This window comes from Somniosus microcephalus, chromosome 3 (assembly GCF_052327205.1).
Source record: "Somniosus microcephalus isolate GS21.2 chromosome 3, FLI_Smic_1.0, whole genome shotgun sequence".
In the NCBI taxonomy this organism is placed as follows: domain Eukaryota; kingdom Metazoa; phylum Chordata; class Chondrichthyes; order Squaliformes; family Somniosidae; genus Somniosus; species Somniosus microcephalus.
In genome coordinates, this window is record NC_140989.1 from 369,425,130 (window position 1) to 369,438,989 (window position 13,860).

Here is a 13,860-nt window from a genome sequence, read left to right on the forward strand (position 1 = left end):
CCCGTGGTTCAGCAGCAGCTATCACATCAGCAGCTTTGCACAATGTGGTAGGAAATCCAAATGCTTCTTTTCAGAAAATGCAAAACGCTGCGGATGCTGGAAATCTGAAATAAAAACAGCAAATGCTGGAAAAGCTCAGCGGGTCAGGCAGCATCTGTGGAGAGAGAAACAGAGTTAATGGCCCAGAAATTCAGGTCTCCACGGGTGAGTACGCATGGGGTACTCACCCGTAGGCCCAATGGAAGTGCCAATTTCCTGCATGCGCGGGAAACCGGCACTTCCGTTCCCCTGAAAGAAGGGGTTCAGAGTTCGAACGCGTGCGCAGGAGAGGCTGCGCGTGCGCAGGAGAGGCAGCGTGTGCGCATCGAACTTACGTTTTTTTTTGCAGGTTTTCCCGGGAGGGTAAGTCTGCAGAATTTACACATATAAAAAGCAGTCGCAAGGCCTGCTTTTTACAAGGTAAGTGGTGAATTAATTAAAATTAAAACTTTTCCCCCCCACAGGTTTATTATTTTTAAATACTTTAAAGCAAGGTAAGTTTATTTTTAGCCCCGTTAGAAAATAAAATGATTTTTTTCAAAAATTTAAATTGTTTAAAATAGTTATTTCATGTAATTTAGTTTATTTTAAAAATATGGTTTTAAAAAAAATGTATTTGAAGATTTAGTGATGTTTTGGGGCCCGTAGTATTTATAAGTTTTATGAATGGGCATTCCCTGCTACGATTGGCTCTCCATGGCCCACGTGATCCCAGGGGATGCATCGAACTAACTGCGCCCCTGGGATACGCAAGCACTGCGCGCCGGCAGTTGGAGCAGGCCCAGGATCGGAATCCCACGCGGGCCCACAGCTCAACGGTCAGCGCGCTAGGTAAGTGCAGGTCGGAGGCTTGCACCCGCGGGAAGCCTCCGACCCGAATTTCTGGGCCAACGTTTCAGGACGATGGCCTTCCATCAGAACTCTTTCCCGATAGTCGCAGCATCTCAATTCTGGTAACAAGCTTGTAAAACCTGTCTGCACTTTCTCCAGTGCTTCAACATCCTTTTCACAGTGCAGAGACCAGAACTGTCCACAATATTAATTATGTAGAGAAGGTGATCAGATAACAGACATATAATGAACTAGGCTGGTGTCTGTACATTCAGCAGAATCTAGTGCTGGAACTGGAAGTTAGAGATTTAACAGGTTTAGGCAACTACAGAGGCAGGGAAAGGCAGGGGGAGGAAAGAACAACGGGGAAGGTCGGCGATAGGGTGGAAGGCGGGAGAGATTCAATGACAAAAGGGATGATGGTGCAAGGCAAAAGGTGGTGGCAATGGGACAAGTAATGAAACAAAAGACGAGTCGAGAGCAATGTTCCCTTTAAGCTGTGCGTCCGTGTGGCTGCACGGCTCTCACTCTCTTGATCCCGCAAAGCAAGTGAGCCAGCTTCCCAATGCAAGAAACCGCACATGTGCGGAAGTTTGCACGGGCCTCACAGCCCCTTAAAGAGGCCGCGCAGCCCAAAAGAAAATGAGGTGGAGACACTGCCCGGGGGGGCGGGGACACTGCGGGGGAGGTGTGGTGTAAATCACAGGAGCGGAATCATAAGAACATAAGAAATAGGAGCAGGAGTAGGCCAATCGGCCCCTCGAGCCTGCTCTGCCATTCAATAAGATCATGGCTGATCTGATCCTAACCGCCAATCCACTATCACAGAACCATCTCCTGAATCTAACAGAATTAGACACACGAAATAGGAGCAGGATCAGGCTACACGGCCCCTGGGCCCACTCCGCTACCCACAGGGCCATGACCGATCCGAACCTAGACTCATGTCCAAATTCCTGCCCGCTCCCCGTAACCCTTAATTCCCTTTACTTCTAGGAAACTGTCTATTTCTGTTTTAAATTTATGTAATGATGTAGCTTCTACAGCTTTTTGGGGCAGCATATTCCATGGACCTACCACCCTCTGAGTGAAGTAGTTCCTCCTCATCTCAGTTTTGAAAGAGCAGCCCCTTATTCTAAGACTATGCCCCCTAGTTCTAGTTTCACCCATCATCGGGAACATCCTCCCCGCATCCACCCGATCCAACCCCTTCACAATCTTATATGTTTCAATAAGATCGCCTCTCACTCTTCTGAACTCCAATGAGTAGAGTCCCAATCTACTCAACCTCTCCTCATATGTCCATCCCCTCATCCCCGGGATTAACCGAGTGAACCTTCTTTGTACTGACTCGAGAGCAAGTATGTCCTTTCTTAAGTATGGACACCAAAACTGTACGCAGTATTCCAGGTGCGGTCTCACCAATACCTTGTACAACTGAAGCAATACCTCCCTATTTTTATATTCTATCCCCCTAGCAATGAAAGTCAACATTCCATTGGCCTTCTTGATCACTTGCTGCACCTGCATACTAACCTTTTGAGTTTCGTGCACCAGGACCCCCAGATCCCTTTGTACTTCAGTACTTTCCAGTTTCTTGCCATTAAGATAATAACTTGCTCTACGATTTTTCCTGCCAAAGTGCATAACCTCACACTTTCCAGTATTGTATTCCATCTGCCGTATCTCTGCCCACCTACTTAGCTTGTCTATGTCCCCTTGCAGGTTTTTTATGTCCTCCTCACTCACTACTTTCCCTCCCATCTTAGTATCATCTGCAAACTTTGATATGTTACACTCGGTCCCCTCCTCCAAATCGTTAATATAGATTGTAAAGAGTTGGGGACCCAGCACTGACCCCTGCGGAACACCATTAGTTACTGATTGCCAGTCTGAGAATGAACCGTTTATCCCAACTCTCTGCCTTCTGTTAGATAGCCAATCCTCTATCCATGCCAGAATATTACCCCCAATCCCGTGATTTTTTATCTTAAGCAATAATCTTTTGTGTGGCACCTTGTCAAATGCCTTTTGGAAGTCTAAATACACTACGTCCACTGGTTCCCCTTTATCCACCCTATAGGTTACTTCCTCAAAGAACTTCCTCAAATCATCACCAGCACCTACTGTCCGAAAACAGTGGTTATGATCTGAAGTTACTGAAGTGAATGTTGAGGGCGGAAGGCTGTAAAGTGTGAGGTTGAATCAGTTTATAAAGGTTGCACTGACCATTCCACCTATTTGAATGACAGGTGGTGCAGTGAGGTGATGGGATCTTCAGTGTTCTGTGTGATATGAATGGAAAGTGAAAGGTTGATTAAAACCAGCCACATGTACAGTGACTCACACAAAAATACAGCAAAAGACATTTTATTTTAGAACTTTCATCTATTTCAAAATAGCATCAGAGAATCAGACAGCACAGGAGGAGGCCATTCAGCCCATCGTGCCTGCTCTTTGGTCAAGCTCCTCAATTAGTCCCACTCCCTGCTCTTTCCCCACAGCCCTGCAATTATTCCTTTCCCAGTATTTCTCCAATTCCCTTTTGAAAGTTACTATTGAATCTGCTTCCACCGCCCTTTCAGGCAGCGCATTCCAGATCACAACAACTCGCTGTAAAAACATTCTCCTCATCTCCCCTCTGGTTCTTTTGCCAATTCCCTTCACTCTGTGTCCTCTGGTTACCGACCCTCCTGCCACTGGAAACAGTTTCTCCTTATTTACTCGATCAAAACCCCTCATGGCTTTGAACATGACTATTAAATCTCCCCTTAACCTTCTCTGCTCTGAGAACAGTGCCAGCTTCTCATCCCTAGTAAATCTCCTCTGCACCCTCTCCAAGGCCTTGACATCCTTCCCAGTGTGGAGCCCAGAATTGGACCCAATACTCCAGTTGGGGCTGAGATTTTCTACGCTGTGCCTCGGTTTATAAAGCCCAGGGTCCCGTATGCTTTTTAACAGCCTTCTCAACTTGTCCTGCCTCCTTCATAGATTAGTGTACGTATACGTCCTCGTCCCTTTGTTCCTGCACCCCCTTTAAAATTGTACCATTTAGTTTTGTGTCATCTTCAAACTTTGAAATTATGCCCTTGATACCCAAGCCCAGGTCATTGATATATATCAAAAAGAGCTGTATTTTGGAGTACAGCAGGAAAGATAAAGAATTACACTGAATTTACAGCACAGAAACAGGCCATTCGGCCCAACTGGTCCGTGCCGGTGTTTATGCTCCACACCAGCCTCCTCCCACCCCTCTTCATCTCACCCCATCACCATATCCTTCTATTCCTTTCTCCCTCATGTGTTTATCCAGCTTCACCTTAAATGTATCTGTGCTATTCGCCTCAACCACTCCCTGTGGGAGCGAGTTCCACATTCTCATCACTCTCTGGGTAAAGAAGTTTCTCCTGAATTCCCGATTGGATTGATTAGTAATTGTCTTATATTTATGGCCCCTAGTTCTGGTCTCTCCCGCAAGTGGAAACACCTTCTGTGCGATCAAAACCTTTCATCATTTTAAAGATCAGGTCACCCCTCAGCCTTTACTTTTCCGGAGAAAAGAGCCCCAGCCTGTTCAGTCTTTCCTGATAGGCATAACCTCCCAGTTCTGCAATTCTGGTACGATAGGAGTGACTTTGTAACTATTTGTGACAGGATAAAAAAGAACAAATGAGTTCATGAAAAGGCCTTCAATTTACTTTTTCCCTGCTTGTTTTTTCTGACCGATTTCTTCCGCGAGCTGTTGCCTGAATCTCAGCATGTTTGTCACATCCTTGCGTTGGAGTATCTCTTCGATGGAGAGCAATTGTGTGTCAACCGCCCACTGTGGGGCCGATTTCCCCCGCAGGACTTCAAACATCTCCAGAACCGCCGCGACCGAGTCTTCGGCCCTCGCGTGCGGGGCGGGGAAGATCCTGGCGTTCCACAGGCTGAGGCGGGCTTTCCCGCCGCCGGAGAAGAGATGCTCCGAGATCTTCAGGCCCAGGCGCCCGGCAACCTCTCGGAAACCGCTGCCCAGCAGCTGCAGCTCGTCGATCTCCGAAAGGGACGGGACAGCGTGCTTGAGGTCGTCTCCCGTCCCGAACATCACGGTGGCGAAGCCCGCTGGGACGCTCAGCGAGTGCAGGAAGGTGCCGGGGGGGACGGTGGAGTTTTCCCCGATGCAGCAACCGCTGACGATGCTGTCGGCGCCCACGCGGCTGCCCGCCCCCAGCTGGGAGTACTCAATCATGCTGCCGGGAGCTACGTCGCACCCCGGCCCCAGCATGCTCTCGATGATGCATGGAACCCGGCCGCGGCTCTCGGGGCGGAGCGGGCCGATCCCGGCGGGGTCGGGGAGAAGCCCGAGCTGCGCTCTCAGGGTCGCGTCTGCCGTCAGGTGGTGCAGGTATTCCCGGGCGGTGCCCAGGTGGTAGAATTTGGAATTGTTCAACACGGCCACGTTAAGCGGCGTCCCTCGGAGAGAGGAGAAGATCTTCTGCCGAACCTCCACCAGCCGCTCCTCCTCGTAACTGACGTTGGCTGTGTTTCTGGTGTACTCCGGTGTGGCCCCGGGCCCCAGCGCCTGGAGGAAGTCGCCATACGCGTCAATCTCGCAGCCGAAGGCGCCGATCTCTCTCAGGATCGCCAGCAGCCGCCTCGCTGTCGGACGGTCGAAGTAGTAGACGCTGTCCGTGTAGACAAATTCCGCCTCCTCTGTGTCTCCGCCACTGCCGAGTCCCCGGCCTGCCCCGCAGATGGCCCCCTCCTCCTGCATCATCTCCACGCTGGGCTTGTGCAGGAACCGCCGGCAGGCTGCGCACTCCAGCTCCTCCCGATCCCCCACTACCCGGCCCGGCTCCAGCGCAAAGACGCCGTGCGTGGTGCCGACGGACAAGGAGGAAGGATGGGCGAGGGCGGTGAACCCGGGCCTGTCGAAGCAAACGGCCTCGGTCTCTCCCACGCTGTAGAGCTCAATGTCATCGGCACAGGTCACCAGCACCCCAGGCTTCATGCGGCCGGGGAAGTCGATGTACATGGCCAGCTTGAGCTCCAGCATTTGGTAAACAGGATCGCCCAGAGGCAGAGCGGTGAAGATCTTCCCCAGAGCGCTGGCACTCGGCAAACGCTGGCTGGAACCTCCTGCAACAAAAAGGGAAAGGCGTCGTAACATGTAAAGGCAAACATGTCCTGAATATGGACTGTGACCATCCTGGTGTTCAAATCCCTCCATGGCCTCGCCCCTCTCTCTATCTCTGTAACCTCCTCCGGCCCTACAACCCTCCCCCACCCCACCGAGATCTCTGCACTCCTCCAACGCGAAGGGAATGGTAGCATAGTGGTAGCGTTACTGGACTAGTAATCCAGAGGCCTGGACTAATGATCCGGAGACATGAGTTCAAATCCCGCGGCGGCAGCTGGGGAATTTAAATCCAGCTAATAAATCTGGAATAAAAAAGCCAGTATCAGCAATGGTGACCATGAAACTACCGGATTGTCGGAAAAACCCAACCGGTTCACTAAAGTCCTTTAGAGAAAGAAATCTGCCGTCCTCACCCGGTCTGGCCGATATGCGACTCCAGACCCACAGCAATGTTGGTTGACTCTTAACTGCCCTCTGAAATGGCCGAGCAAACCACTCGAGGGTAATTAGGGATGTTTCAAAGAGCCGGCACAGGCACGATGGGCCGAATGGCCTCCTCCTGTGCTGTCTGATTCTGTGATTATAGTAAAACCTCCCAAGGCACTTTTATAGGAGCGTTATCAGTCAAATTTTAACCTCACGACCTCAGGACGTCCCAAAGCGCTTTACAGCCAATTAAGTGTAGTCACTGTTATAATGTAGGAAACGCAGCAGGCAATTTGCGCACAGCAAGCTCGCAAACAGCAGGTGATATTGACCAGATAATCTATTTGAGAGATGTTGGTTGAGGGATAAACATTGCCCAGGACACTTTGGAGAACTCCCCTGCTCTTCTTCCAATAGTACTGTGGGATCTTTATATCCACCTTAGAGGGCAGACATGGCCTCAGTTTAACGTCTCATCGAAAGACGGCACCTCGGAGAGTGCAGCGCTCCCTCAGTACTGCCCCTCCGACAGTGCAGCGCTCCCTCAGTACTGCCCCTCCGACAGTGCGGCGCTCCCTCAGTACTGCCCCGCGACAGTGCAGCGCTCCCTCAGTACTGCCCCTCCGACACTGCGGCGCTCCCTCAGTACTGCCCCTCCGACAGTGCAGCGCTCCCTCAGTACTGCCCCTCCGACAGTGCGGCGCTCCCTCAGTACTGCCCCTCCGACAGTGCGGCGCTCCCTCAGTACTGCCCCGCGACAGTGCAGCACTCCCTCAATACTGCCCCTCCGACAGTGCGGTGCTCCCTCAGTACTGCCCCTCCGACAGTGCGGCGCTCCCTCAGTACTGCCCCTCCGACAGTGCAGCACTCCCTCAGCGAACCCACGACCTACTGACTCGAGGCGAGAATGCTACCCATTGAGCCAGAGCTGACACCTGATATCCGACACAGCCTCTTCAAATAGTTGGATCTTTGTTAGACTTCAGAACCTCACAATTAATACCCAGGACATTAAGCCCTCCTCTATGGGAGGCCACAGACGGAGAGCTTGAACAGAGCCCAGTACTCCAGATTATCCTCTGAACCCAAGTCAAGAAAACGGCCATTTATCGAAGGTGAAGCAACACGAAAACTTTCACTATTTACCGGCATGAATTAGAAGAATGGTGAAGCTATCCAACTTGTCTTCATAGAGTTCTTCTAATCGATGAAGAGCGAGGAGAGTAGACCCTCCGTTTCCTGAGAAAAGACACATATTGATCAACAGCATTCCTTCGATCCTTTTCATATAGTCGGGCCTTTGGGCCACCAGCCCTCTAACCTGACTTCCTATCTTTGATCACTCAGTAATGTTCCTTTCCATTGCAAGGGGGAAAGAGTGGGTGGGTCGGACTTATAAATGTGCTCTGCGACTGGCAAATCTCGCTGTCAATCAAATCAATGCAACCACTCATCAAGCTTACTTCCACAGCACCGCCCCACTCCCGCAACCCTTAACCCGGAAAGGACAATGAGCAGCAATGCCTTGGGAACACCGTCACCTCTAAGATCCCTGTACCAATTCACACACAATTCCTGCTCCTTCACAATTATTGGTTCAAAATCCAGGAACTCCTGACCAATGTTCCCTTTCATTTTATTTTTTGGGTGCCCGGCCCATTCGAAATACCAGGCATGCGTGTTTATTTTCCCCATTTAAAAGCCGGTGAGCTGGCTGCGCGGGAGCTGCAGAGCGCTGTGCGGCGGCGTGCGCGGGAGCACCTTCACCACACGGGCTGCAGCGGTTCAAGGCGGCGGTGGCCCACCACCACCTTCTCAAGGACACCGAGGGAACGGCCAATAAACGTCACACCCGCCTTTCTCTTTACAGATACTGACTGCACAGCTGCCGTTTCGGGGCGCTTACCGCTTTGATTCAGGATCTGCCGGGTTTTTTTTCTCCCTTTTTATTTTACTGCCAATGTTCAGTTTGCTCTCACCAAAAAAAATCCAGCGCCAAATGTTGATTCTGACCGGTCATCGGATTGAACAGCAAGAAGGTTGTTGAATCGTCGAATCTCTCAGCCATTCGGCCCGTCGTGCTGGTGCCGGCTCTTTGAAAGAGCTATTCCATTAGTCCCACTCCCCAGCATTTTCCCCATAATCCTGCCACTGAATCCTCTTCAAGAACATGTCCAAGTGCCTTTTGAAAGTTCCGATGGATATTGATTCCACCGCCCTTTCAGGCAGCGCGTTCCAGGTCTCAACAACTCTCATTTCCCCTCTAGTTCTTTTGCCAATTATTTTAAATCTATGGCCTCTGGTTACCAACCCACTTGCCAGAGGAAACAGTCTCTCCCTGCTTCTCCTGAAGGAGAGACCAGAACTAGAGGCCATCAATATAAGACAGTCACCAATAAATCCAATCGGGAATTGAGGGGAACCTTCTTTACCCAGAGTGGTGAGAATGTGGAACTCACTACCACAGGGAGTGGTTGAGGCGAATAGTACAGATACATTTAAGGGAAAGTTAGATAAGTACATGAGGGAGAAGGGAATAGAAGGATATGCTGATAGGGTGCGATGAAGAGGGGTTGGGAGGAGGCTCGTGTGGAGCATAAACACCGGCACGGACCTCTCCGACACCTCCTCCTACCTCCGCCTGGAGCATGACCCCACTACCGAATATCAAACCACCGTTTCCAAGACTGTCACTGACCTCATCTCCTCTGGAGATCTTCCCCCCCGTGGCCACCAACCTCATAGTTCCCCAACCCCGCACAGCCCGCTTCTACCTCCTTCCCAAGATCCACAAACAGGACTGCCCTGGTAGACCCATCGTTTCAGCCTGTTCTTGCCCCACCGCACCTCTCTCTTCCTATCTCGACTCTATCTTTTCTCCCCTTGTCCAGTCTCTTCCCACCTACATCCGCGGCTCTTCGGATGCCCTCCGCCACTTTAACAGTTTCCAGTTTCCTGGCCCCAACCGCTTCCTTTTCACTATGGACATACAATCCCTCTACACCTCCATCCCCCACCCGGATGGCCTGAGGGCACTCCGCTTCTTCCTTGAACAGAGGCCCGACCAGTCCCCATCCACCACCACCCTCCTCCGCCTGGCTGAACCTGTTCTCACATTGAACAACTTCTCCTTTGACTTCACTCATTTCCTCAAAATCAAAGGTGTTGCTATGGGTACCCGCATGGGTCCTAGCTATGCCTGCCTTTTCGTGGGATATGTGGAACACTCTTTGTTCCAGTCCTACTCGGGTCCCCTCCCTCACCTCTTTTTCCGGTACATTGATGACTGTATCGGTGCCGTTTCCTGCTCTCGCCCTGAACTAGACAATTTCATTCACTTTGCCTCCAATTTCCACCCTTCCCTCACCTTCACATGGTCCATCTCCGACTCTTCCCTTCCTCGACTTCTCCGTCTCCATCTCTGGGGATAGGTTATTGACCAACATTCACTACAAGCCCACTGACTCCCACAGCTACCTGGACTACACTTCCTCCCACCCCGCCTCCTGTAAGGACTCTATTCCATTCTCCCAGTTTCTCCGTCTCCGCCGCATCTGCTCCGACGATGCCACCTTCCACACCAGTGTTTCCGACATGTCTTCCTTTTTCCTCAACCGAGGATTCCCCTCTACCGTGGCTGACACGGCCCTCGAACGTGTACGTTCTATCTCCCACACTTCTGCCCTCACCCCTGCCCCTCCCTCCTGGAACCACGATAGGGTTCCCCTTGTCCTCACCTTTCACCCCACCAGCCTCCACATTCAATGGATCATCCTCCGCCATTTCCGCCACCTCCAAAGTGATCCCACCACCAAACGCATCTTCCCCTCCCCTCTCAGCATTCCGTAGGGTCCGCTCCCTACGAGACACCCTAGTCTACTCCTCTATCACCCCCAGCACCCCTTCCCCTTCGCCCGGCACCTTCCCGTGCAAGCACAGGAGATGCAACACCTGCCCCTATACCTCCCCCCTTCCCACTGTCCAGGGCCCCAAACACCCCTTCCAGGTGAAACAGTGATTTACTTCTACTTCTCGCAATCTAGTATACTGTATTCGCTGCTCACGATGCGGTCTCTACATTGGGGAGACCAAACGCAGATTGGGTGACCACTTTGTGGAACCCCTCCGTTCAGTCCATAAGGGTGACCCCGAGCTTCCGGTCGCCTGTCATTTTAATTCACCGCCCCATTCCCACTCGTACAGTGAGGTCCTCGGGCTCTTGCATTGTTCCACGGAAACCCAGCGTAAACTCGAGGAACAGCACCTCCTCTTCCGATTAGGCACTTTACAGCCTTCCAGACTCAATATCGAGTTCAACAATTTCAGATCGTAACCTCGGCCCCTATTACATTTTTACTTATATTTTATCCACACCTTTCCCCCCCCCCTTTTTCTCTCTCCCACATGGCAGCTGTCTCCCATTCTGCCAGCGCATTTCACACCTAATCTAGAGCCGACTTTTGTCTCCACTAGTCCTATCACCATCTCGTCACGTTTTGAATACCTCTTAATGTCTCTTCACTTCTCTTCTGTTCTCTCCCAGCCTGGCGTTTTAATCTATTTCATTTCCTGTGCCTTTCCAGTCTTGACAAAGGGTTTGACCCGAAATGTTGACTCTATTTTCTCTCCACGGATGTTGCCTGGCCTGCTGAGTTTTTCCAGCATTTTCTGTTGTTATTACAGACCATTTGGGCCGAATGGCCGGTTTCTGTTTTATTTTAGTTCCTGGGATGTGGGCGTCGCTGGCAAGGCCAGCATTTATTAACCATCCCGAAATGCCTTCAAGAAGGTGGTGGTGAGCCGCCTTCTTGAACCGCTGCAGTCCGTGTGGTGAAGGTGCTCCCACAGTGCTGTTAGGGAGGGAGTTCCAGGATTTTGACCCAGTGACGATGAAGAAACAGCGATATATTTCCAAGTCAGGATGGTGTGTGACTTGAAGGGGAACTTGGAGGTGGTGGTGTTTCCATGCGCCTGCTGCCCTTGTCCTTCCAGGTGGAAGAGGTCGCGGGTTTGGGAGGTGCTGCCGAAGAAGCCTTGGCGAGTTGCTGCAGTGCATCTTGTAGATGGTACACACTGCAGCCACGGTGCGCCGGTGGTGGAGTGAGTGAATGTTTAAGGTGGTGGATGGGGTGCCAATCAAGCGGGCTGCTTTGTCCTGGATGGTGTCGAGCTTCTCGAGTGTTGTTGGAGCTGCACTCATCCAGGCAAGTGGAGAGTATTCCATCACACTCCTGACTTATGCTGTAAATACAATGGAATACTATGCGCTACCAAAACCCTTCATGAATTTGAACACCTTTATTGAATCTCCTCTTAACCTTATCTGCTCTAAATAAAGAAAGACTTGCATTTATATAGCGCCTTTCACGACCACCAGACGTCTCAAAGCGCTTTTCAGCCAAAGAACTTTTGGAGTGCAGTCACTGTTATAATGTAGGAAATGCGGCAGCCAATTTGCGCAGAGCAAGCTCCCACAAACAGCAATGTGATAATGACCAGATAATCTGTTTATGTTGTGTTGATTGAGGGATAAATGCCAGGGCATCGGGGAGAACTCCCCTGCTCGTCTTCGAAATAGTGCCGTGGGATCTTTCACATCCACCCGAGAGGGCAGACGGGGCTTTGGTTTAACGTCTCATCCAAAAGACGGCACCCGGCAGCCTAGATTTTTGTGATCAAGTCTCTGGAGTGGGACTTGAACCCCCGACCTTCTGACTCAGAGGCGAGGGTGCTGCCCACCGAGCCACAGCGGACAATAAAAATAATAACCCCTATTTCTCCAGTCTCTCCACATAACTGAACTCCCTCATCCCTGGTACCATTCTGGTAAATCTCCTCTGCACCCTCTCCAAGGCCTTGACATCCTTCCTCAAGTGTGGTGCCCAGAATTGGACACAATACTCCAGCTGAGGCCCAAGCGCTGATTTGTAACAGTTGAGCAACAACTTCCTAGTTTGTCATTTTGCACACGGCATGATCTCTTACCGATTTTAGGTCCAGTGGGATCTGCAAACACGTGATACTGCGCTCCTAGGGGAAGTTCCTTCCTCTCCAGCTTGCTGGCGATCTGCTGCTGGAACACCAGCTCCTGACGTTCATCAGCAGCCGTAATCACCACAATGTCCCAGAACTCACCAGGCCGCACCTCTTTCCCTGGGCAGGCAGGCACAAAAAAAATATCAACAAGGGGAAGCTCATGCAGAGGCACTGCCACAGTTACCCAAACAGTCACAGTCATCAGTGGCCTTCGATGGCCGGTGGAGGTGCGCGAGGGAGGGGGGGGAGAGAGCGCGAGGGAGGGGGAGAGAGCGCGAGGGGGGGGGAGAGAGCGCGAGGGGGGGAGAGAGCGCGAGGGGGGGGAGAGAGCGCGAGGGGGGGAGAGAGCGCGAGGGGGGGAGAGAGCGCGAGGGGGGGAGAGAGCGCGAGGGGGGGAGAGAGCGCGAGGGGGGAGAGAGCGCGAGGGGGGGAGAGAGCGCGAGGGGGGGAGAGAGCGCGAGGGAGGGGGGAGAGAGCGCGAGGGAGGGGGGGAGAGAGCGCGAGGGAGGGGGGGAGAGAGCGCGAGGAGGGGGGAGAGAGCGCGAGGGAGGGGGGGAGAGAGCGCGAGGGAGGGGGGAGAGAGCGCGAGGGAGGGGGGAGAGAGCGCGAGGGAGGGGGGAGAGAGCGCGAGGGAGGGGGGAGAGAGCGCGAGGGAGGGGGGGAGAGAGCGCGAGGGAGGGGGGGAGAGAGCGCGAGGGAGGGGGGGGAGAGAGCGCGAGGGAGGGGGGGAGAGAGCGCGAGGGAGGGGGGGAGAGAGCGCGAGGGAGGGGGGAGGGGGGGGAGAGAGCGCGAGGGAGGGGGGGAGAGAGCGCGAGGGAGGGGGGGAGAGAGCGCGAGGGAGGGGGGGAGAGAGCGCGAGGGAGGGGGGGAGAGAGCGCGAGGGAGGGGGGGAGAGAGCGCGAGGGAGGGGGGGAGAGAGCGCGAGGGAGGGGGGAGAGAGCGCGAGGGAGGGGGGGAGAGAGCGCGAGGGAGGGGGGGAGAGAGCGCGAGGGAGGGGGGGAGAGAGCGCGAGGGAGGGGGGGAGAGAGCGCGAGGGAGGGGGGGAGAGAGCGCGAGGGAGGGGGGGAGAGAGCGCGAGGGAGGGGGGGAGAGAGCGCGAGGGGGGGGAGAGAGCGCGAGGGGGGGAGAGAGCGCGAGGGGGGGGAGAGAGCGCGAGGGGGGGGAGAGAGCGCGAGGGGGGGAGAGAGCGCGAGGGGGGAGAGAGCGCGAGGGGGGGAGAGAGCGCGAGGGGGGGGAGAGAGCGCGAGGGGGGGGAGAGAGCGCGAGGGGGGGGAGAGAGCGCGAGGGGGGGAGAGAGCGCGAGGGGGGGAGAGAGCGCGAGGGGGGGGAGAGAGCGCGAGGGGGGGAGAGAGCGCGAGGGGGGGAGAGAGCGCGAGGGGGGGGGAGAGAGCGCGAGGGGGGGGAGA

General features: G+C 53.4%; 1 protein-coding gene across 1 annotated transcript; it reads right to left on the reverse strand.

The window, feature by feature from the left end:
• Positions 1 to 3,224: 3,224 nt before the first annotated feature.
• fpgt (fucose-1-phosphate guanylyltransferase) lies at positions 3,225 to 12,656 on the reverse strand. The gene is made up of 3 exons (XM_085978374.1): positions 12,404 to 12,656; positions 7,565 to 7,657; positions 3,225 to 5,991 (listed from the first exon to the last, which is right to left on the reverse strand). Exons 1-3 carry the CDS (start codon positions 12,654 to 12,656, stop codon positions 4,565 to 4,567), a joined length of 1,773 nt encoding a protein of 590 aa, XP_085834500.1. The 3' UTR covers positions 3,225 to 4,564.
• Between the last annotated feature and the right edge of the window lie 1,204 nt (positions 12,657 to 13,860).